Here is a 26,420-nt window from a genome sequence, read left to right on the forward strand (position 1 = left end):
ATATGAAACGTCCGAATATAAGACTCATTGGTGTCCCAGAAGGGGAAGAAAAGGGTAAAGGTCTAGGAAGAGTATTCAAAGAAATTGTTGGGGAAAACTTCCCAAATCTTCTAAACAACATAAATACACAAATCATAAATGCTCAGCGAACTCCAAATAGAATAAATCCAAAAAAACCCACTCCGAGACATATACTGATCACACTGTCAAACATAGAAGAGAAGGAGCAAGTTCTGAAAGCAGCAAGAGAAAAGCAATTCACCACATACAAAGGAAACAGCATAAGACTAAGTAGTGACTACTCAGCAGCCACCATGGAGGCGAGAAGGCAGTGGCACGATATATTTAAAATTCTGAGTGAGAGGAATTTCCAGCCAAGAATACTTTATCCAGCAAAGCTCTCCTTCAAATTTGAGGGAGAGCTTAAATTTTTCACAAACAAAGAAATGCTGAGAGAATTTGCTAACAAGAGACCTGCCCTACTGGAGATACTAAAGGGAGCCCTACAGACAGAGAAACAAAGACAGGACAGAGAGACTTGGAGAAAGGTTCAGTACTAAAGAGATTCGGTATGGGTACAATAAAGGATATTAATAGAGAGAGGGAAAAATATGGCAAACATAATCCAAAGGATAAGATGGCCGATTCAAGAAATGCCTTCACGGTTTTAACGTTGAATGTAAATGGATTAAACTCCCCAATTAAAAGATATAGATTCGCAGAATGGATCAAAAAAAATGAACCATCAATATGTTGCATACAAGAGACTCATCTTAGACACAGGGACACAAAGAAACTGAAAGTGAAAGGATGGAAAAAAATATTTCATGCAAGCTACAGCCAAAAGAAAGCAGGTGTAGCAATATTAATCTCAGATAAAATAGACTTCAAATGCAGGGATGTTTTGAGAGACAAAGAAGGCCACTACATACTAATAAAAGGGGCAATTCAGCAAGAAGAAATAACAATCGTAAATGTCTATGCACCCAATCAAGGTGCCACAAAATACATGAGAGAAACACTGGCAAAACTAAAGGAAGCAATTGATGTTTCCACAATAATTGTGGGAGACTTCAACACATCACTCTCTCCTATAGATAGATCAACCAGACAGAAGACCAATAAGGAAATTGAAAACCTAAACAATCTGATAAATGAATTAGATTTAACAGACATCTACAGGACATTACATCCCAAATCACCAGGATACACATACTTTTCTAGTGCTCACGGAACTTTCTCCAGAATAGATCATATGCTGGGACATAAAACAAGCCTCAATAAATTTAAAAAGATTGAAATTATTCAAAGCACATTCTCTGACCACAATGGAATACAATTAGAAGTCAATAACCATCAGAGACTTAGAAAATTCACAAATACCTGGAGGTTAAACAACACACTCCTAAACAATCAGTGGGTTAAAGAAGAAATAGCAAGAGAAATTGCTAAATATATAGAGACGAATGAAAATGAGAACACAACATACCAAAACCTATGGGATGCAGCAAAAGCAGTGCTAAGGGGGAAATTTATAGCACTAAACGCATATATTAAAAAGGAAGAAAGAGCCAAAATCAAAGAACTAATGGATCAACTGAAGAAGCTAGAAAATGAACAGCAAACCAATCCTAAACCAAGTACAAGAAAAGAAATAACAAGGATTAAAGCAGAAATAAATGACATAGAGAACAAAAAAACAATAGAAAGGATAAATATCACCAAAAGTTGGTTCTTTGAGAAGATCAACAAGATTGACAAGCCCCTAGCTAGACTGACAAAATCAAAAGAGAGAAGACCCATATCAACAAAATAATGAATGAAAAAGGTGACATAACTGCAGATCCTGAAGAAATTAAAAAGATTATAAGAGGATATTATGAACAACTGTATGGCAACAAACTGGATAATGTAGAAGAAATGGACAATTTCCTGGAAACATATGAACAACCTAGACTGACCAGAGAAGAAATAGAAGACCTCAACCAACCCATCACAAGCAAAGAGATCCAATCAGTCATCAAAAATCTTCCCACAAATAAATGCCCAGGGCCAGATGGCTTCACAGGGGAATTCTACCAAACTTTCCAGAAAGAACTGACACCAATCTTACTCAAACTCTTTCAAAACATTGAAAAAAATGGAACACTACCTAACTCATTTTATGAAGCTAACATCAATCTAATACCAAAACCAGGCAAAGATGCTACAAAAAAGGAAAACTACCGGCCAATCTCCCTAATGAATATAGATGCAAAAATCCTCAACAAAATACTTGCAAATCGAATCCAAAGACACATTAAAAAAATCATACACCATGACCAAGTGGGGTTCATTCCAGGCATGCAAGGATGGTTCAACATAAGAAAAACAATCAATGTATTACAACACATTAAAAACTCGAAAGGGAAAAATCAATTGATCATCTCAATAGATGCTGAAAAAGCATTTGACAAAATCCAACATCCCTTTTTGATAAAAACACTTCAAAAGGTAGGAATTGAAGGAAACTTCCTCAACATGATAAAGAGCATATATGAAAAACCCACAGCCAGCATAGTACTCAATGGTGAGAGACTGAAAGCCTTCCCTCTAAGATCAGGAACAAGACAAGGATGCCCGCTGTCACCACTGTTATTCAACATTGTGCTGGAAGTGCTAGCCAGGGCAATCCGGCAAGACAAAGAAATAAAAGGCATCCAAATTGGAAAAGAAGAAGTAAAACTGTCATTGTTTGCAGATGATATGATCTTATATCTAGAAAACCCTGAGAAATCAACGATACACCTACTAGAGCTAATAAACAAATTTAGCAAAGTAGCGGGATACAAGATTAATGCACATAAGTCAGTAATGTTTCTATATGCTAGAAATGAACAAACTGAAGAGACACTCAAGAAAAAGATACCATTTTCAATAGCAACTAAAAAAATCAAGTACCTAGGAATAAACTTAACCAAAGATGTAAAAGACCTATACAAAGAAAACTACATCACTCTACTAAAAGAAATAGAAGGGGACCTTAAAAGATGGAAAAATATTCCATGTTCATGGATAGGAAGGCTAAATGTCATTAAGATGTCAATTCTACCCAAACTCATCTACAGATTCAATGCAATCCCAATCAAAATTCCAACAACCTACTTTGCAGACTTGGAAAAGCTAGTTATCAAATTTATTTGGAAAGGGAAGATGCCTCGAATTGCTAAAGACACTCTAAAAAAGAAAAACGAAGTGGGAGGACTTACACTCCCTGACTTTGAAGCTTATTATAAAGCCACAGTTGCCAAAACAGCATGGTACTGGCACAAAGATAGACATATAGATCAATGGAATCGAATTGAGAATTCAGAGATAGACCCTCAGATCTATGGCCGACTGATCTTTGATAAGGCCCCCAAAGTCACCGAACTGAGCCATAATGGTCTTTTCAACAAATGGGGCTGGGAGAGTTGGATATCCATATCCAAAAGAATGAAAGAGGACCCCTACCTCACCCCCTACACAAAAATTAACTCAAAATGGACCAAAGATCTCAATATAAAAGAAAGTACCGTAAAACTCCTAGAAGATAATGTAGGAAAACATCTTCAAGACCTTGTATTAGGAGGCCACTTCCTAGACTTTACACCCAAAGCACAAGCAACAAAAGAGAAAATAGATAAATGGGAACTCCTCAAGCTTAGAAGTTTCTGCACCTCAAAGGAATTTCTCAAAAAGGTAAAGAGGCAGCCAACTCAATGGGAAAAAATTTTTGGAAACCATGTATCTGACAAAAGACTGATATCTTGCATATACAAAGAAATCCTACAACTCAATGACAACAGTACAGACAGCCCAATTATAAAATGGGCAAAAGATATGAAAAGACAGTTCTCTGAAGAGGAAATACAAATGGCCAAGAAACACATGAAAAAATGTTCAGCTTCACTGGCTATTAGAGAGATGCAAATTAAGACCACAATGAGATACCATCTAACACCGGTTAGAATGGCTGCCATTAAACAAACAGGAAACTACAAATGCTGGAGGGGATGTGGAGAAATTGGAACTCTTATTCATTGTTGGTGGGACTGTATAATGGTTCAGCCACTCTGGAAGTCGGTCTGGCAGTTCCTTAGAAAACTAGAGATAGAGCTACCATTCGATCCAGCGATTGCACTTCTCGGGATATACCCGGAAGATCGGAAAGCAGTGACACGAACAGATATCTCCACGCCAATGTTCATAGCAGCATTATTCACAATTGCCAAGAGATGGAAACAACCCAAATGTCCTTCAACAGATGAGTGGATAAATAAAATGTGGTATATACACACGATGGAATACTACGCGGCAGTAAGAAGGAACGATCTGGTGAAACATATGACAACATGGATGAACCTTGAAGACATAATGCTGAGCGAAATAAGCCAGGCACAAAAAGAGAAATATTATATGCTACCACTAATGTGAACTTTGAAAAATGTAAAACAAATGGTTTATAATGTAGAATGTAGGGGAACTAGCAGTAGAGAGCAATTAAGGAAGGGGGAACAATAATCCAAGAAGAACAGATAAGCTATTTAACGTTCTGGGGATGCCCAGAAATGACTATGGTCTGTTAATTTCTGATGGATGTAGTAGGAACAAGTTCACTGAAATGTTGCTATAGTATGTAACTTTCTTGGGGTAAAGTAGGAACATGTTGGAAGTTAAGCAGTTATCTTAGGTTAGTTGTCTTTTTCTTACTCCCTTGCTATGGTCTCTTTGAAATGTTCTTTTATTGTATGTTTGTTTTCTTTTTAACTTTTTTTTTCATACAGTTGATTTGAAAAAAGAAGGGAAAGTTAAAAAAAAAAAAAAAAAAGAAAAAAGACAAACAAGGAAAAAAAAAAAAACAAAAAAAAACGATGTAGTGCCCCCTTGAGGAGCCTGTGGAGAATGCAGGGGTATTCGCCTACCCCACCTCCATGGTTGCTAACATGACCACAGACATAGGGGACTCGTGGTTTGATGGGTTGAGCCCTCTACCATAAGTTTTACCCTTGGGAAGACGGTTGCTGCAAAGGAGAGGCTAGGCCTCCCTGTATTTGTGCCTAAGAGTCTCCTCCTGAATGCCTCTTTGTTGCTCAGATGTGGCCCTCTCTCTCTGGCTAAGCCAACTTGAAAGGTGAAATCACTGCCCTCCCCCCTACGTGGGATCAGACACCCAGGGAAGTGAATCTCCCTGGCAACGTGGAATATGACTCCCGGGGAGGAATGTAGACCCGGCATCGTGGGATGGAGAACATCTTCTTGACCAAAAGGGGGATGTGAAAGGAAATGAAATAAGCTTCAGTGGCAGAGAGATTCCAAAACGAGCCGAGAGATCACTCTGGTGGGCACTCTTACGCACACTTTAGACAACCTTTTTTAGGTTCTAAAGAATTGGGGTAGCTGGTGGTGGATACCTGAAACTATTAAACTACAACCCAGAACCCATGAATCTCGAAGACAGTTGTATAAAAATGTAGCTTATGAGGGGTGACAGTGGGATTGGGAATGCCATAAGGACCAAACTCCACTTTGTCTAGTTTATGGATCGATGTGTAGAAAAGTAGGGGAAGCAAACAAACAGACAAAGGTACCTAGTGTTCTTTTTTACTTCAATTGCTCTTTTTCACTCTAATTATTATTCTTGTTATTTTTGTGTGTGTGCTAATGAAGGTGTCAGGGATTGATTTAGGTGATGAATGTACAACTATGTAATGGTACTGTAAACAATCGAAAGTACAATTTGTTTTGTATGACTGCGTGGTATGTGAATATATCTCAATAAAATGATGATAAAAAAAAAAAAAAAAAAAAAAAAAAAAAAAAAGAAAAGAATAGGAAAGGGAAGGGAGGGAGGAAAGGAAAAAAGGAAAGAAAAGAAATAGCTGAGCCCACAGCTAGGAGAGAAAGTACAGTAACTCCAAAGAAGAGAGATGAAACAACAGAGGCAAGCTTTCCAGGCGTATGTCTAGTTCTAGGAAAGAAAATCTCTCAAAAATGATTTTTAAAAAATAATGACAGAGAGGAACAGAAAAAAAAAAAATCTAATAAATGAGTCAAAGAAAATATTTAAAGTAAATTCACTGACCATCTATAAATAGGAATTAAGGGCCCATTAGTATGTTTGTTTAAATAAATAGAAGCAAGAATGAGATATGTTAGAAAACCAAAATAACAGATAGGACAAGGGGCAATCTCTCAGCACTTGGCAACTGGGAAGCTAAAGGGTTAATGCTCTTCTGAATTTTAAAAGTGTAGCAAAACCTATCAATTTTAATTGCCTGTAATCTATGGGCAAGACTTGTTGCATGCTTTGTTGTTCCTAGCAACACCAACAACAAGTATTTATTGAGCATTTACCATGTGCCAGATATGTTCAGAGCACTATAGTGTTAAAGACAACAGACGATCCCTGTCCTTACGGAGCTTACCTTCTGTCAGGACGAGGAATAAGTACAGTGGGACCAGTGAACAAACCACAACTAATTCCCATGGTACAAAGTATTCCACCTTACAAGGCAGAAGTTTCCTTGCTGAATTAGCAATTTTAGAAAGAGATCTGAATCTTTTCTAGCAGGAGAAATATATCTTCTAGTGTGCATTTTATAGCTTTGGAGGAGCTCTCAGTGGGTAAGATGGAGATTAAAAAAAAAACAAATCCCACCAAGTCAGAGAAGAACTGATGTTCCAACCTTTGAACCCTGCCTACAAGGGAAACATAGCAATTCATCTGTGGCTCTTAGTCAAATACTAGGCTGTTATTACAAAAACCTAGGAAGTTGACTTTTGAAGCAAAATGGCAAAGTAAAATTTATCTTTGCTATTCTCTCCCAACTCCATTTACCATGCCTTATTGCATTCTTCTTTATTTTCTCCCCTTTTCAATTCTGAGATTTTTTTAATCCTTCAAAAATCAATATTCTAATTTACTAGATACATTTAGTGTTACAGCAAGTTTCACCTAATTCCCTTCACTCTATCCCTCTTATCTTAGCTCTGTAAGTTTCTTTCCCTCTTTTCCTGTCCCTCTTTGGTCCCCCACTTTCTTGCTACTCTATCATCCTTCTCTTGCTAACCACTTCCCTCCCACTCCTTTCCATCTCTTCTGGGCAAAACCAGAAATGATCACTAGATATAGGGAAGGTCCCTTTGAGTTTAAAATATTGCCTTTTTTGAGTAACTCTAAAACTAGGGTCATCGCATATAACATTTAGGAGACTGTGAAAGTAAAAGTTTTATATATATATATATATTTTTAGGTGTCTGAAGATAATTCTTTCAAAGATCAATTAGTGTTTTGGTATACACTTAAGAATTTGGAGGAGGGAAACAAAAGGGAAAGACGACTTGCCTTTCTGGCTCTCACCAGATGCCATTTTCAAATATCTCTTTAAGTCCAAGTCTGGCCTCTCCTAATTGCCTTGATGCTGCATTCCTAGAGGCCCTCAATTCATTATCCCCTATCCTGTCCCTGCAGGGATATTGAAATACTGGAAATGAAACAGCTTGGAGGAATAGAAAAAGCCCAGGTTTTGAGTCAGAATGATTTAGACTTGAAGTCAACCTCATGCCTTATTAGCCCAATGACCTTGGGCAAGTTACTTAACTCTCTCAATGGTTTTCTTATCTGTACAATGGGGTTAATTAAACCAACCCCACTATGTGTTATAAGCATTTAATGAGTTAATATATAAACATATTACATACTATGGAGCATATAGCTGTCATTTAATAACTAGTATATATGATTTATAAATGTATACATATGTATACACCCCATGTGCCCATCTTCTCCTCACACACGTGCAATTTACCTCTCAGTGCACAATACCATTCTCCCCGAGTTCTGCCCTTCTGCCCTTGAAGCATTTTATATTCTTCCAAATTCACAATTAGCTAATTGTGAGAATCTAATCACTGAATATGTGCTAATGAGAAAGGATAAGAGAAGAGGACAATAACTAATACTTGCTAACTCAAATATCCTTTTGTGGTAATATATGGCTCTTGGAAATAAAACTGTATTAAAAATCGTGCAGGCCAGAGCAGTGATTCACAGCATAAATGTTAAGTGCTTATCGTAGTAGCTCTCAGTCACCTGGGCTAATACCTACCTAGGCCATCACCAATTTAAAAAAAACAGCTTAAATGGAAATTGCATCCTTTTTCACTATAAACCAAAGTCTGTGCACAGTCATTTTATTTGTCCTGAAACCTGCTACAAAACAAATACAACTCCTAAGACAACAGGGTCATAGGGAAGTTAAATGTCCAACTAATGTACGTGATAGAGCAAGACCTAAAAACAAATCTCTTCTCAAGTCAATATTTTTAGACCATACCACGCAGACTTAACAATGTTTAGCTAAATATGAGGAGTCCTGCTTTGAAAACCTCAATCCAAAAGATCCCAAACCTGTGAATTAGGCAAGAAAGTCACACCCAGTGCCACACTAACAGGAAAGACTCTTAAGTAATGGACTCAGTGCCTGGCCATGCAAGTCAGCCACTTAGTCATTCTTCTAATTGCTATCCATCATTGAGCACATTTCCAAATTTCATGCAACCTTATTTAAAAGTCTGGCTGTTCTGATTGGAATAAACAGCTGATCAAAGTAAAAGCTTGACAACCCTGACACCTAGTGGCTGTAAAGAAACTAGAAAAAAAAATCCAGCATGAAAAGTAGGTAATTACTGATGTGGCAGTATTTCGCAAACACAGAATTTAATGATTATTAACATTAGGTTTATGAAGTACTAATTCTAAAAGTAATGCTATAGGTGTCTATTTTGGCTCTGGATTTATCTTGGATTCTATCCAGTGAGGTGAAAATATTTGCCTTAGTAGAGTATATTTTCCTTCAACCTTCTACATTTAGCAAATGGTTACCAATTATCCACATTCATACAAGAAAACTAAAGGTCAATTCATATTTTGGTTAATTTACCATGACTCTTTTCCTTAATTTTATATGAATACCAGCAACCTTTCCCTGGTCTAAAGGTGATTTTTTTCTCCTGAACCTTCTTTCCCTGTCAAATATAAAAGCAATCTGGCTAAGCCAGCAGAGAGGTTCCCTTCCTGCCAACGGGTGTTCCAGGCAAAGGATAGTTGGATATTCATAAACCAGCAAGAGCTTTCTTTGAGAGATACAAGAATACATGTAGAAACCCCTCAAGTGCACATCCAAAATCAAGGACCACACTGAACACTGCAGAAAGCTGTATGAACACAGCAGGTCAGGACAGCACAACCTATTTCTGTCCTAACCATTATAAAGTAAGTCTCCCCAGACCAACCTGAACCTCTGACAGGCAGGACAGGGGAGAGCTTAAAGTGCTCTCTTTTCCACTGAGGAGAGCTCTGACTCCTACCTGCTGACGTTTGAAGGCTAAATAATCCAGATTTTCTAGCTCCTTTCCAAGCTTCTGGTAGGTCTTCTGGAGATCAGATATGTTGGAAACATTTTTCAGAGACTCAAATGTCCTTTGAAACTGAAATTTAAAACAAAAGCAAATCACTAGGAGAGCATCATAGATTTCCCAAATTCCCAGCTAGCTACCAAGAGAAATAAATAGTCGATCCTGAGCCTCAGTTTCTACCAACGACAAAACAAAAATAACAAATGCTAGCTAATTACCTTTCAGTGAAAAAATCTGTTATGATTTTAAAGAATTAGCAACAGTATTTTAAGTACAAACAACATTATTTCATGAATGAGAGATGTGTGTAGTTCTTACTCCAAAAGAAAAGAGCATACTTCATTTAAATATATATATATACCCTCATGTTTTAGGATACACTGCTGCTTTTAAAGAAAAATAATTATAATGAGTGCTTAATTTCAAATCATAATGAGGAAGCATTTAAAGAGCTTGTATATTCCAATTATGGAACAAAACAGATATATGAAAAGGTGGCTGCTTGCATATTTTGCTGTAATGGTTTGGGATCTAGCTTGCTCTGTAGAAATATCTATGCAGAATAGGTTACCCAGTAAACTCCAGCCAGGAGGATCTCTCAGATCTTATATTTTGAGAGGATGGAAAACTAGTAGTTTGATGATTAAAGCACATGTAGTATGTTCAGCAAACATTTATTCATTTCTGCTCTGTAATTCAGTTATGAAATTGGTTCTACTGAATCAGAATGCTCCTGTTCATTTTTAAGTCAAATACTAGATAATGCAAAGAAGACAAAATGCAGTGGATCACAGATTATTATTGTGCTACTAGTAATGGAACTCACGAGAAATTGACTATTTTAGTAAGTTAGAATATTCTTTGGAGGGTCAGTGATTCGAAATGTCAAGTAATGCCACCTTCAAGCCATTTGCATTTGCTCTCTCCTTATGTCGTTTATTTCCCATAATCTGAGCACCATTAGAAAGATTTCTAAAGATAAAGAATACATCATCTTAATACACCAGAACTCCACTGTGCCTATGATGCTGTGAAACAGGCTAATAAGTTATTATAGAACATAATTAAGTTTCCAGGGAAATTACCTAACCCTTACTCTATCAAACTATGGACTAAACCATATTACAATGGCATTCTCCTCAATTAAGTCCTTGATTTCATGAAAGCAACATGTTTATCTCAACCCAAGGTGACAGGAAAAAGAAATGGGAAATAGTGTTAATTTCCACAATAAGACACTATGTGTCTTTCACAAATACTCTTTTAGCACCTACTATGCACAAGACACTATGAACATAAAACACACTCCCTGCCCTTAAAGAATTTACAGACTGCTAGGGAAACTAGACATGAAAATCTGGATTGGGAAGGACAGTGACATTTATAGAGTGCCAGCATAGTGCCAGGTCCTTTATGCTTTCCAATTTAATCCTCACAAGTGCTCATGTTCCTATTTCTCTTTCCATTCTACAAGTGAGGAAACTGGGGCTCAGAAAGTTTGATCAAGCTGAGACTTCAACACAGCTCTGTCTGATTACAATGTGTGGCAAAGGGGTAAAGAGGGTACAAAAAAAAAGAGAGAGAGAGAGAAAAGTAATTTGCAGTCCTCCCCACTATGTGGGACCTGACTCCCAGGGGTGTGAATCTCCCTGGCAACACAAGATATAACTCCCGGGGATGAATCTGGACCCGGCATCGTGGAATTGAGAACATCTTCTTGACTAAAAGGGGGATGCGAGATGAAACGAAATAAAGTTTCACTGGCTGAGAGATTTCAAATGGAGTCGAGAGGTCACTCTGTTGGACATTTTTATGCACTATATAGATACCCTTTTTGGGTTTTAATGTATTGGAACAGCTAGAAGTAAATACCTGAAACTATCAAACTCCAACCCAATAGCCTGGACTCTTGAAAATGATTGTATAACAATGTAGCTTACAGGGGGTGACACTGTGATTGTGAAAACCTTGTGGATCGCACTCCTTTATCCAGTGTATGGATGGATGAGTAGAAAGATGTGGACAAAAAACTAAATGACAAATAGGGTGGGATGGGGGGGGATGTTTTGGGTGTTCTTTTTTACTTTTATTTTTTATTCCTATTCTGATTCTTTCTGGTGTAAGAAAAATGTTCAAAAATAGATTGGGGTGATGAATGCAAAACTATATAATGGTACTGTGAACAGTCGATTGTACACCATGGATGATTGTATGCTATGTGAATAAAGCTCAATAAAACTGAATTTAAAAAAAAAGAAGTAAACAGAATTCCAGTTGGATAAAAAGGGAAGAATAGTCCTGTAATGAACACCAACTAATATAAATCAAATTCATTCTGGTGATGGTCTTTAACACTTTAAATAAAACATTTTCTTTACAAAACAAAAATAGATTGGGGTGATGAATGCTTAACTATATAATGATAGTGTGAACAGTTGACTGTACACCATTGATGACTGCATGGTATGTGAATATATTTCAATAAAACTGAATTTAATCAAAAAAATAATAACTTGCAAAGAAAACACACAAAAATGTCACTGATACTGACTGAGAGACATAGAAGATATGAGGAAATCTGATTTGGGCCTCAAAGGACAGGTAGTTTTCAGAACCTTAAATGGGAACTGATTCTATCCATCAGCTTAAACATAGCCAAAGCCTGTTCATTTTCTTCCTCTTGCAGCACAGGAAAAGCAAGTTCTGTTCAACTTAATTGTAATGACCTTTACATTAAAATATGTTTCAGGTTGTATACTCATTTCTGTGCTACTTCCATTTCTTGGTCCCTTCTTATGTAATCAAAGCAAAATAATACCAGATCTACCCATAATGTAAAAAGACATGCCATACTCACAGTGTCATATAAACATAAAAGTATCCAATAAATATCTAGCCATAAGCACTGGGTCACCAAGTGTGATCCTAGTGTGCCTAAAATGTCAGTTGGAAACAATGCCAAAAGATTCTAGAAACTAAAACAGAATCATCAAAAGAATAATTAATGCTCTATAAATATTAATGTTTAGAATAAAAAGAATTTGTTTTAAGCATAAGAAAGCTAATATACCTACTTAAATATGGTGAGCACAGAGCAACCAAAAAAGTATTATGGAAGAAAACTGAATTCATTTTCTGAATGTAATCCAGTGATTTTCATACATATTTTCCAAATGAACTTAGAAGATGATAATACCACTCATTAAGAGAAGTTTTTCAGTTGAAACAGAAAATTAAAACATACACACATATATCAAATGGCTTTTTACTATAAGGAATGAGTACATTAAGTTAAAAACAGAACAAAATTGCGCTCAAGATCTAAAACAGAAATAGTCCTATACAGTTGAAAATACACTATTCTTGAAGCCTGGGTTCAAGTCCTTGCTATATGTTTTAACAACTTCTTAACTTTTGACAAATCACTACTGCTCCAATTCTTGATTTTGCTTTCTATGAAATGAAAGAGATTTTTCCTTGCCTGCCTACTTTGTAAGGTTGTTGTGAATTCAGTAAAGAGAAATCAAAGATATTCATTCAACATTTATCAAAGGCATAGCAACATGCCAGACACAAAACAAACAAGTAGGTAAATAAGAGACAGTTCTTACCCTAACAGAGCCTACAATGTAGCTTTACAGATTACTACTTCAAAAATTCTGAAGTTTCATAAAATTCAAAAACCATTGTCATTAAAAACTGATAGCATATTTCAGTAGTGAGTGAGGATGGCACAAAATACTCAGTCATTCAATAAATGTTTATTAAACATCATCTCTGTGCAAAGCACAGAGTTAGACACTGTGAGAAAGAGAAAGATTTATTTCAGGAAGTTAACTTTTTAAAATGCTTTCTGGCTATTACTCCTCTTAGAAAATCTGGAAGGGAAAGGGAAGTAACAGCAAATGAGAAAGAGGTCCAAAGGAGAGGGTAATGAAAATGTTCTAAAATTAGAGTATGGTGATGACTGCACAACTCTTTAAGTTTATTAAAAATCATTAAATTGTAGTCTCAAAATGAGCTAATTTTACAGTATATGTTATACTTCAATAAAGCTGTTTAATAAAAAGTCTTCTCATAAGCATTTTATAAATGAGAAAGCAGACGCATAAGACTGAATAAACATTATATAATTAATTTCTTCTGGGCCACTCCTGAACACAAATCTGATTTCATTCAGTGAGCTTTGCATTGAACCAAAATGTCTCAAAGGTGTTAGTTCATGCTATGAACCTTCCCTAAGTGACTTCATGCAAACCTACTGCTTCTCCTCCTGTTTGTTTCCTGAGGCTTTCCTTTCTATCTCTTGCCTTATTTACTCTCCTGAGCTCCAAACCTATCTTTTGGTATCTACTGTCTCCCATACATGCCTCAAATCCAAAATATCTAACACGTATAAACTGCCTCTCCTCTATGTAAATGGTAATCTAATGTCCTCAATACCCAACAAGACCCCTGGAAGTCCCCTTGATGTTCGCTTTCTCCTCTGAATGGATTCCAATCACTTTCCAAATCATAGACTGTTCCTCCTTCCTTTCTCTCAATCATTCATTCCCTGCCCCACCCCATCATTTCACAAGCAGATGACTGTATCAGCCTCTTCACTGGCCTCCCTGCCTCCACTCTGGCCCCCCTACTTAAGCTGCCAGAGTAATGATCCTAAAATGCAAGTCTGTTTATGTCCTTTCCATAATTAAAATTCTTTAATGGTTCCCACTTGGCTTTCAGACCACACTTCAAACTTTTTAACTCAGCCTTCACATGCAAGTCTATACCTACCTCTTTCCAGCTTCAACTTTTCTTTTTCCCACACGATCAGTCTTCATGTCAGCCATTCAGAACTATTACAGGTCTTTGAAAAGGTCATATCATTCCCAGTTAAAATGCCCTCTGCTCCACCACCTTCTTTGTCTAGTTAACTCTCCAAATTTAGCCTTAAATCACTTAACCAAAAAACTCTCCCTTGATACAATTCCCACCATGCCTCCATAACACTTTGTGCCAACTTCTATCCTAGTACCTTACATTGTCAATTTACTTCCCAACCTGTCTATAAATTCCAGGAGAACAGAATCATGGTGGTATATATTTTAATTTAAACCCGTAGCACATAGTACAGTGACTATGTATGCACATAGTAAAAGCACTGTTTGCAGAATGGATGATTAATCAATCAAATCAGACTAACAGGAATGATGCTAATCCCTTTAAAAATATAAACATTTCTAAATGGTTTCAATTTCCTTCTACCTAATATGAAAGTAAGCACAATCCAGCATATGTGGCCTATTTGTCTCTATTTTTTATTTCTCCTATTCCATCTTGAATACGTGCTGCAGCTTTTCTCTTAATCTTAACTTCATTTCTCTGTGCATATTTTGTCTAACTTCTTCTGCAGATACAGATGGCTTCTAATTGCTATTATACATAATTTCTCCCTTTATTAACTGCTGATTTTTTTAATAATAAAGAGCTTTGGAAAGTCTTTTTGCTGGTACATACCTGCCTTTTGATAATAGAGAGTGGCTTCAAAACTCTGAGCTACCAATATGGTAAAACACGATTTTCTGTCCATATTATAAATACTCTTCATATTCAGAATCATTGTCCAATATCTGAATGCTTTATAAAATTTTATGTGACAAATGCTAAATATGTATTGACATAAGAAGTTATTAAATATATGACCCTTTTCCTATGATGACCCTGGTCTGTTACCCTAATCCAAAGAGATTAATATTTCCATTTAAAAAAGAAAAGAAAAACCTGGCTACATATGATACATGGAAAAAAATTGGATAAGTTAGTTCAACTCAGAATTTTATTGACCTTCATTTTTAGGAATAAGTGCAATATTGAACTTCAAGAACCAAAAAGTTGAAGCAAGATACCAAGGTGGGGAAAGTTGGGATGAGGGAATCAGGGAAGGTAAAAGAGAACTTACATGTATTTAGCAACCACTAATTGCCAAGTAATGATATATTATCTCATTTACTCATCACAAGAACCTTTCAAAGTATTCAGGGTAAGTTTTATTATCACTATAGCTAAGAATAAATCAAGGCTCACAGATTTTTTTTTAATTAATAGATTTTGAAATAAATTCAATTTTAAGGAAGAGTTGCCAAAACAGTACAAACCCCATACATAAAAATCCATCATACCCCGAACCCCCTCCCCCGATACCTCAATCCACCACCTTTAACATCCTGTCACACCATTTCTTTCTTTCCCTCCCTCTCTCCCTCCCTCCCTATTATCCATCATCTCTTGCTCTGTCCTCTGAACATATGTGAGCAAGCTGCACATATCCTTGAACAAACAACATAATTCACATATACCTTTCCCATGGACAAGAACATTCTTTTATGCAATCTCATTAAGCACAGCTAAGAAGTTCAAGAAATTCAACATTGATACAAAGCTTACATTCTATATTCCTTTGTGTGTGTGTGTGTGTGTGTGTGTGTGTCCCTTTGAGCCTCCTCTCTTCCATCCTCAGATCCCATCCAGGATCATCCTTGGCATTTAATTGTCATCTAGTCTTTTTTTTTTTTTTTTTTAATTGTGGAAACATACATATAGCCTAAATCTTCCCATTCCACCCCCTCCCTAGCATTCCATTAGTGGAATTAATCACATTTAGAGTGTTGCAATGCTATCACCTTCCCACCATCCATTTCTAGAAGTTTCCCTTCACCCCAAACAGCAACCCTACACTCATTTCTTAACTCCCCATTGCCCCTTCCCCCACTTCGTGGAACCCCTACTCTACTTTTCATCTCTATGGTCATATTCTCTGATACTTTCTTTGTGTTTACCATGGGGCTTAAATTTAACATCTTACATCTATAACAATCTTGTTTTTCTTTGATACCAACTTAACTTCAATAGGACACATAAACTATGTTCCTATAAGCCATTATTCCCCCACCTTTATGTAGTTCTTGTCAAAAATTACATATTTTACATTGAGTCTGAAACCACTGATTTATCATTACAGTTTATGTATTTTAGATCCTGTAGGAAGTAAATAGCGGAGTTAAAATCAAAAATGCAGTAATATTGGTATTTATATTTACCATGTGATCTTTACTGGAAATCTTTATTTCTTCATGTAGTTTCAGTCAATTGTTTAGTGTCCCTTCCTTTCAGCCTGCTCAATTCCCTTTAGCATTTCTTATAGGACTGATTACTGGTGATGAAGTCCCTCAGCTTTTGATTATCCGGGAATGTTTTTATCTCCCTCCTCATTTTTATTCTCCAGATGTTTGTGAATTCTCCAAGTTTCTGATGGTTATTGACTTCTATTTGTATTCCATTGTGGTCAGAGAATGTGCTTTGAACAAATTCATTTTTTTTTTTAATTTATTGAGGCTTGTTTTTATGCCCCAGCATATGGTCCATTCTGGAGAAAGATCCATGATCACTAGAGAAGAATGTGTGTCCTGGTGACCTGGGATGTAATATCCTATATATGTCTATTACAATTCCCTATATCTCTCTCTCTCCTTTCTTTGTTTCTCTGTTGGTAGGGCTCCCTTTAGTATCTGAAGTAGGGTAGGTCTTTTATTAGCAAAATCTCTCAGCATTTGTTTGTCTGTGAAAAATTTAAGCTCTCCCTCAAATCTGAAGGAGAGCTTTGCTGGATAAAGTATTCTTGGTTGGAAATTTTTCTCTCTCAGGATTTTAAATATGTCATGTGACTGCCTTCTTGCCTCCATGGTGGCCGCTGAGTAGTCACTACTTAGTCTTATGTTGTTTCCTTTGTATGTGGTGAACTGCTTTTCTCTTGCTGCTTTCAGAACTTGCTCCTTCTCTTCAGTATTTGACAGTCTGATCAGAATATGTCTCGGAGTGGGTTTATTTGGATTTATTCTATTTGGAGTTCGCTGGGCATTTATTCTTTGTGTATTTATATTGTGTAGAAGGTTTGGGAAGTTTTCCCCAACAATTTCTTTGAATACTCTTTCTAGAGCTTTACCCTTCTCTTCCCCTTCTGGGACACCAATGAGTCTTAAATTTGGACGTTTGATTTTATCTATCGTATTCCTGAGATCCATTTTGATTGTTTTATTTTTTCCCCATTCTTTCTTTTGTTCTTTCATTTTCTGTTCTGTGGTCCTTGAGGAGGCTGGTTGTTGTTCAACTTCCTCTAATCTTGTATTATGAGTATCCAGAGTGTTTTTAATTTGGCCTACAGTTTCTTTAATTTCCATAAGATCTTCTAGTTTTTTTATTTATTCTTGCAATTTCTTCTTTATGCTCTTCTAGGGTCTTCTTTATGTCTTTTTATTCTGTGCCATGCTCTTCTTCATGTCCTTTATATCCTGAGCCATGCTCTTGTTGCCTGTCTGTAATTCTTTGATTAACTGTGCCAAGCACTGTGTGTATTCTCATCTTTTGATTTGGGTGTTTTGGTTTGGGTTCTCCATATCGTCTGGTTTTATCATATGCTTTAAGATTTTCTGTTGTTTTTGACCTCTTGGCATTTGCTTTACTTGATCCCTAATTTGACAGAACTGGAGCTTGGTAGCGTACACTTTCTCTAACTAACCAGCAGATGGCATCTGTGAGTCACCTATTCCCCTCAAGTCAGTTCTCCCCCACTTTGTCTTTGTGGTGTGTGGGGGTCTGATTCTTGTGGGGTCCAGTTGGTGCACCAAGTTTGGGTGGTTTGCTGGTGCTGTCCACCCTGAATGTGGGGCGTGTGTCTGGGTGATTAGGCAGGCAGGGCAGCTTTAATAATCGAACCTCCCAGGTGTTCCCGGAGATTTAAGGCTGTTCTCTGCCACTGACCCACAAGTCCTTAGTATTGGCGTTAAGTTCCCTGGGATTTCCGAGCGGTTCCCCCTTCCCAACTGTGCTCTTCCAGGACCTCTGCTGAGGGAGGGCCACGCCACATCACTAGTGCGCGCTGGCCTGCCAGGGAAGCCCTGGGTCGCTGGGCTATGCAGGGGCGCTCCCAGCCTGCTTCAAAGATGGTTGAATGGGAAGCGTTAACTTCCCTCTTTTCACACAGTTCCACCCTCCCAGCTCCGGGACAATCAGCCGTGGGTGTACTAAAGGCCACTGTCCGTGGCCAATATTGTGGCTTGTGCAGGAAAGATTCCCCGTCACACCGGGTTTCTTGGCATGGCTCTGGGCTGTGGGTCTAGCCCCGGGCAGGAGCGTCCCCCACCCGCTGGGGAGACGGCTGCAAGGAACACAGTTTTTTTCTCCTTTTGGCTCCCCCTCTGCTCCTCTGGTTTCAAGACAATCAGCAGCAGGTGTGGGAAGGGGTATCCTCCACTCCAGACACCAAGGCATTAGCCCAGCCTGCAGACGCTGTGCTTCACTACACGGCTCTCCCTGTCGTATCTGCAGCCACTCCCAGGCTTTTTAAAGAACTGGTCTGTCTCCAAACGCCAGCCCACCATTTCCCCAAACTGCAGCACGGCCATGGGACTTTTAGGCGACTCACTCACTCGTTTCAGAATGCAGGCTCCTGGTTTCACCAAATGCACATTCCCTGTGGATTTAGCAGACTTTGTCCAGCTGGTGCATCACTGGCAGTGGTGTTCTGGGTCACTTTCTGGTTTTTATCTAGTATTTTTCACGGAGGTGTTTTTTTGCCCTGTCTCACCTAGCCGCCATCTTAGGTTCTCCGCTCACAGATTTTTAACTTTTCCAAAGTCACCCAGCTAATAGACAACAGAATCAAGATTGAAACAAGGTCTCCCTCCTGCCCAAAGCCATATTTTTTCCCACATTGTTCTGACCCCTAAAGCAAGCAGAAGCCATCCAAGCCAACTGTCCCTCCAATAAAACTGAACTCGATAAAATCCAGATGCCAATAAAATAGGATTTGGAATCCTAAGAAGTATTAATATTTGAGAGATGGTTGAAAAATTTGAGCAGTACTAAAGAGAGAAACATTTTATCTTAAATCCCCATAGCTTATTATGAGCAATGGTAGCAAAGGCAAACTTGCCTTTCCAAGTTTCTATAATTAATGAAATATTGAATATATCTTCTTTTTTTCTGCCCTCTCTTACCTTTGAGTTAGACCCATTTCCCCAGAAGAAAACAAGTATTTACATAAGAAGCTAGATACTTTTAAAACTGCCAAGTCAGGAATCCTTGATGCATTTAATTATATATTAACTCCATTCTGGTTGACTTCTAATCCCATTGAGAGTTGTTCTACAAGCCATGTTTGCACTTGGTGGTGGTCTCAGTTCATGACCTCATAAAGTTCGATCATAATTGCATCTCTGGGGGATGTCTCAGTAGAAAGAGGATTATTTAATAAAGATAAAAGAGAATAAGAAATCAGGAAACATATAGGTACAGACTGTTAATCAAAAGTAGAGTGACATCTCATTTACCTAACATCTACAAGGAAATACATGTCATTAAGGATGAAAAGAAATTCTGTTATTTGGAAAAAATCATAATAAGGAAGAAAAGGCCAAGGCCACTAAAGAAAACACTGTATTAGAAAAGGAATTCTTTGAGAGAAGGTTGAAAATTACGAAAATTTAGCAGGGATGTGAATAAGAGCATCAAGAAGAAAAAAAAGATGCCAGAATGAACAGAAGCTAGCATGAAATAGTAAAGATAAGATGGGAAGGAGAAACAGGCCTTTATCCATTGTATTCAAAATAAGAGTAAGAAAGAAAAAGGTAGCCTACTGCTTTGAAAAGAAAATGTGTGCCCAAAAGAGGAAATAGATACCTTCAAAGTGAATGTCTCCCCAAAAATATATATATATTGGACTACTGTATAGTAGGATGTATATACTATATAGTAGGATATATATACACACACACACACATATCTTTATACAAATGTATATATACACACACAAATGCGTGTGTGAGAGTTCTGTAGCTGACTACAGAATTCTTCACAGGAAGGTACCCCAGAAAAGCTTGTTCTTTTAATCTATTCTTCTAGGGGCAGACCTATTGTGGGTGAGACAATTTGATTAGGTTGTTTCCATGGAGATGTGACCCCACCCATTCAAAGTGGGTCTTAATCCCCTTGCTGGAGTCCTCTATGAAAGGAAAAAAGGCAGAGACATTTTGGAAAGACCTCAAAGAAGCTAAGAGAGAAGCTAAGACAGAAGCCCAGAGGCATTTGGGAGAAAGCCAAGGAAACCAGAAGCTAAACCCAGGAGAGGACCAGCAGACTATGTGCCTTCCCATGTGACAGAGGAAACCCAGATGCCATTGGCCTTTCTTCAGAGAAGGTATCCTCCTGTTGACACCTTAATTGAGACATTTTCATGGCCTTAGAACTGTAAATTTGTGAATAAACCCCCATTGTAAAAATCATTCCATTTCCAGTATACTAAATTCTGGTAGCTTTAGCAAATCAAAACAGGAGTGAAGTGTCTATATCAAGGAAAATAACTCAAGGAGTAATTTAAGATAGATAGTGATGTCCTGAGGACACAAGTTAACAGAAGTCAAATGGGGTGATAGAGAGAAAGTAACCCTTTAGTGCATTCAAATGAATAGGAATTTAGGGGTGTGAAGGAAGGAATGGAAAGTAGTATGGAAAAGGGAAATGGGAGAACAATGAGGTTAAATGACTAAAGGATTTTTAAGATTCCTAATATTCATGTTGAAGCAACTTATAATATCTTGGTATAATATAAAAGCCCCTCTCATTTCTCCAAAGTTTCCAAAAGGTTTGCCATATACACAGACATACCCTGTCTTGGAGGATTAGTGTATGTGAAGGTGAGTGTGAGTGTGTGTGTGTGAGAGAGAAAGAGAAAGAGAGAGAAAGAGAACGAATGAATGAAAATCTAGGGGAAATGGTCAACTTCTGATACCAGGTGAATATAATGTAGAATAGGAATAGAAAGACAATTCATAAACAAAAGTAACTAAGTAGAAGCAAAAGTTTGGAGCCAGAGATGACCCTAAGAATATGAGTGCCCAGGGAATATGCAGAAATCTTGAGGAGAACATTATACTTGACAGGACATGGAATGAGGGTTCAAAACAATTATATCTGGATCTTAAGGGCAAAGAGAACCCAGCAGACAAGTAGTTTATAGCCATAATAAGTGAATTGAGAGAAACTGAAAAATGAAGGTTAAAAAAAAAAGGGAAATGAAAGGACAAAGAAAAGCAAACAAGCAATGGTAACTTAGAGCTCTTACAGAGTTATTAAGAGTAAGTCATGCCAAACTAACCTAGTTAATTTCCTTTATAACTGGGGTTACTAGACTGATAGATCCATGTTGCCACAGACAATATATCTTGATTTCAGGAAGGCCTTTGAGAAAGTGCTTGAGGATGAAAAAAGAAACGTAGTCTGTACAGTAATCCTGTGAAGCGAGTTTGGAGCTCATTTTAATAACTTTGCTCAATGTGTGGTAATATTTGTTTTATGTTTTCTGGAAGGTTGACATGACACTATTTTCCATGTCATTAAACATTCTTCATTAATGATTTGGTTACAGAAATCTGAAAATTACACCAGGTTAGGATGGAAACACCAAATCAAGAGGCAAAAAGATCTTGATAGATTGTAACAAAAAAAAACAAAATTAACAAGATGAAAATTCTTTGAATATAAATGTAACATCTATGTTTACATAAAAAAATTAAACTATCAGATGAGGAAGACCTGAATTAAGAGTCATTTGAATCTCTCATAACCATTCCTTGTTTACCACATTTATTTTGTCAGTAGTCACATATGAGAAAAGTGAGTCTCAAAAATGTTCAGATATTTGTCTAAGGTTATATAATAAATGAATAACCAAGTAACAATAAGAACTATTGCTCAGTTATCTCACTTACAAATCCACTAGTAGACAACTGCTAGTGATGAGAATTAATCCTTTTCCTGAACAGTTACTTAAATAAAAAAAATAAAGGGTTGAATTTTTTATAGTAATTAGGCTATCAAAAGCAAAAGAGTATAAAAGCACAAAAGGCAGGACACTCTGCTTTACGGTTAAAATAAGCAATAGTGAGTAAGATAAAGGTGGAAAAAAGGTTTAGCTTGGCAATCAGAGAAAACAATTTTGACAAAAAGGGTCAATCAGACAAGTCAATCATTTGCTTAATGGAGTAGAGGTATTACAATCACCTGGTGCTTTCATGAAAATACAGAAGTATTTATGGACAGAAATGTAAGAGTCCCATTTAAATAAGGAGATAAAGCAGAGAATTTCAAGAGGTTCTTGAATGGTGTCATTTGAACACTAATAATGACAATCAAATTAAATACATTAAGAAAGTAAAAAAGATTTAATAAAATTCTTTCTACAAAATGCATGATAAATGGATCTGTCTAGCAAAACAGTGCAAGCAGGATGTCTGCTTTGTAATCTCCTAGTTAAATTATACATACATTTTTCGTAACAGATTACTACAGAAATCACAGACTGCCTACAAACACGCAATATTTATCCTGGATCAAGGGGAACCGGCAAAGCAGTATTTCTTTACAAACTTCCAAATGTTTTAATCTTTTAAGATTCTCTCTCTCTCAAATTATTTATACTGTGGAAGAGAAATATGAGGAAAAGTAAAGAAAGATGGTAAACAGCTTATGTATCCATCATAGCCTTAAAAAATTATAATCACATAGAGTATTAAAAAAAATAGCTTTAATGGTCAAAAGTCTAGGACTTTCTCCTAGCCATGTCCTCATCAGAAAGCCATTTTCTGTTTTTTAATTTCCCATTGGCTTTAGGATTACCTTTTGGCTTAGCTCTCCTGAAGTTTACATTAGTCTTCACAATGCAATCCAGTGCTTCTGATGGGTGACATTAAGAAATGAGGGTGAGACCAGGATGCACAAGGATTGATGCCAGGTTCAGAAAATAGAATTAGAAGAAAGAACAATGCCAAGGTAAACTAAGCCATCTTTTACTTACAGCTGACAGGTGCTGCAAGAGATACATGACATCAATCATATCTGCAAGGATAAGGAGTCTGGTAACTGCAGCCAACAAGGCACGGGCAGCTTGAACCACAGCCTCCCTTTTCGGGAGATAACAGGGGTCATCTGTAAATCTCTCTGCTGATACTTTCAGAGCTTCACCTGAAAAACACAATTCCCAGATAAGTTACACTTAAGTTTTAACTAAGGCCTATTTCAGCCTTTATCAGCCAACCTAATTCCAACTATATTCCATGACTAAGCATAATATTAAAATACTGACAGTCGACACTAGAACATTGCCTCTTAATCAACAGTGCAGTTTCAAACTGACATTTGTTTTTCATAAATACTCTGAATTTAAGAAACATGAGACCATCTTCCTCCAAGAAAATTGTGCTCAATTGACTAGCAAGAACTAGGAAAATTGCTGTCAACTTCCGCATTTGCTGACTCTCATTTGTTGTGAAGGTTTCATTACTAAGACATCAATTGGAAACAATCCTGTTTATAAAAACAAGGTAAATCTTCATTGAGTTTCTTTCCAATTCAGTGGATGTTAAAAAAGAAGCTTTTAAGATAACAAGACAGCAGCTTATACAAATTCAACATAGGCAGATTTATCCTAAACTAGCAATATAATGAATAAACTATACCCTATGCTTAGTCACAGAAATGATATTTCATGATACATCAATGTTAGAGAAATATGCCTGCTGTGTACTATTTGTTTTTAAAAGTTCACAGTACAAAAGATAATAAACTTTAAAAAATTCCCTCTACCTCTCTCTCCAGTAATATATTAAAGAATTACCACATCGACTCTAAGATTTTTAAGTTAAATTAGTCTCTACTATAAATGTAACATGTGCTCATTACTTTTTAAAAATTCACAGACCTAAAGGGTATAAAGAAGAAAAAAATTCTCTATATCAATTCCTAAAATTACCTACTCTTCAGCTCTTACATTACTATCCAGAAATTTTCCTTGAATGCTTATATTACATATATAGATACATATACATGTGCATGTCTTACTTACATATGTATATATGTCTATATAAATATATAATACATGCTTTATGTATATATAATTTCTTATTTATAATTTATATATATATAATCCATAAAATTTCTGGATAGAGATTTTATGTCATAAGAAAACGTATACTGAGATATTTTGCATGTTATAAATGGAAAAATATCGAATACATAGATGTAGAACTTTTTCACAAATCGTATGATACCATATAAACTTTGAACATTTTGTTCCTTTCACTTACCAACTTATCTTCTTTCCATGTTGAGAAACAGAAGGCACTATACCACAGTAATTAACAGTCTGGAGCCAGACTTCCTATTTAGGTGTCTCTGTCCTACCACAGAGGACAAGTCACTTAGCCTCTCTATGCCTCATTTTCCTCATCTGCAAATGGGCCTAATAATAACACCTGCAATTTTTATGAAGATTATATTAAGAGCACGGCTTGGCACTTAGTGTTTCATTAGCTATTATTGTTATTCTTTTTAATACTCGCATAAAATTATGTTTTACTGATTTAATATCACTTATTTTACCAAACCCCTATAGAACACATAAGACTATTGTTATAGACCAAGTATTTCTCTAGTCCCCTCCAACAAAGCAATTCAGGGGAAGACAGAATTCTGTCTTCAAGGTCAGCTTCAGCCAGGCATCAAAGAATAGCTGTCACCAGCCAAAAGCAACAGCAGGACAATTTAATGAGTTAACTGAAGTACAAAGACATGAGCACCCTGCCACTGAGCTCTGAATTACGAGGAATTTTCAGAATAATCTGGGGAATACTTTGATAGGGTTAACCATAAAATTTTATAAAATACAAAATTTGATGGGGCTAGTTTCAATAAAACTGGGAACAACTCCTAACATCACAACTGGGATAAGCAGAAGCTGTCTTAAGAGACCTCCTCTTAACCATCTCTCCAGATTAATCAACACTTTCATTCCCCCTGCACAACATACTAATGATCTGCCCTTCATCTCAACACCAAAGGATCATGATAAGAATACTGGAGCCCACTACTTCCACTAACTGAGGTGTGCCAAGAGTCCATGAGTTTGTTCCCCAAACATTTTATGTGCGTTGTAATTAAAATTATTTAATTTTATGAAATATATAAACCTATGAAATAAATGTGCAAAAAGAGAGCTGTTCTTACTTTAAAATTAATTTGACTATTTTGAAGACATTCATTAAAAACAAGTTGCTAAAAAGTTATCAAATTGGGTGTGAAGGAAAATAATGATAAAAGTTGGGGTGAGATGGGGAAGGGTAGCAAAATATCAAGAAGAATTCTGCAATTATGTAGCTTCCAAGTGTCATTAAGTTCTCCTTCATAAAGACACCAAACTGGAGATCTTCGCCAATGTATTATCAGTGTGGTTTAGGCAAAAATGAATGTATGAGACTCAATCAACACACCTATACTGAAAAAAGGGGCCTGGGCCCCAACAATAAGAGATTAGCCAATGTTCATGTTACATGCTTTAAGACAAAATAAAATATGTCAGGTGTGTGTGTGTGTGTGTGTGTGTGTGTGTGTGCACGCACGCACACGTGTGAGTAACTAATGAACTTTTCACTTCCAAAAGACTAACAAAGGAGAACCTAAGATGGCGGCTAGGTAAGACAGGACAAAAAACACATCTCCATGAGGAATACTAGAAAAAAACCAGAGGGAGACCCAGAGTACTGGTTTCAGCGATGCGCCAATTGGATGAGGCCTCCTAGCACCACAGGGGCCATATACTTGGTGTAACCAGGAGTCCGCATTCCGGAACGAGTGAGTGAGACGGCTGGAAGACCCGCGGCTGTGCTGCAGTGCGGGGAGGCCGGGGGTTGGCGGCTGGAGACAAACTGGTTCAGTTGTATAAAAATGTAGCTTATGAGGGGTGACAATGGGATTGGGAAAGCCATAAGGACCAAACACCACTTTGTCTAGTTTATGGATGGATGTGTAGAAAAGTAGGGGAGGGAAACAGACAGACAAAGGTACCCAGTGTTCTTTTTTACTTCAATTGCTCTTTTTCACTCTAATTATTA

General features: G+C 37.0%; 1 protein-coding gene across 3 annotated transcripts in view; it reads right to left on the reverse strand.

Annotated features, from left to right (window-relative positions):
• Window positions 1-26,420, reverse strand: part of CTNNA3 (catenin alpha 3) — a 1,946,492-nt gene that overhangs the window by 1,825,044 nt on the left and 95,028 nt on the right. For all 3 annotated transcript variants that reach the window (XM_037805370.1, XM_037805369.1, XM_037805371.1), the window contains exons 4-5: window positions 23,330-23,496; window positions 9,391-9,510 (exon numbers count right to left, since the gene is read on the reverse strand). In XM_037805370.1, the coding sequence (XP_037661298.1) occupies window positions 9,391-9,510; window positions 23,330-23,496 (287 nt within the window). The remainder of the gene's footprint in view (window positions 1-9,390; window positions 9,511-23,329; window positions 23,497-26,420) is intronic.

This window comes from Choloepus didactylus, chromosome 15 (genome assembly GCF_015220235.1).
Source record: "Choloepus didactylus isolate mChoDid1 chromosome 15, mChoDid1.pri, whole genome shotgun sequence".
Lineage (NCBI taxonomy): Eukaryota > Metazoa > Chordata > Mammalia > Pilosa > Megalonychidae > Choloepus > Choloepus didactylus.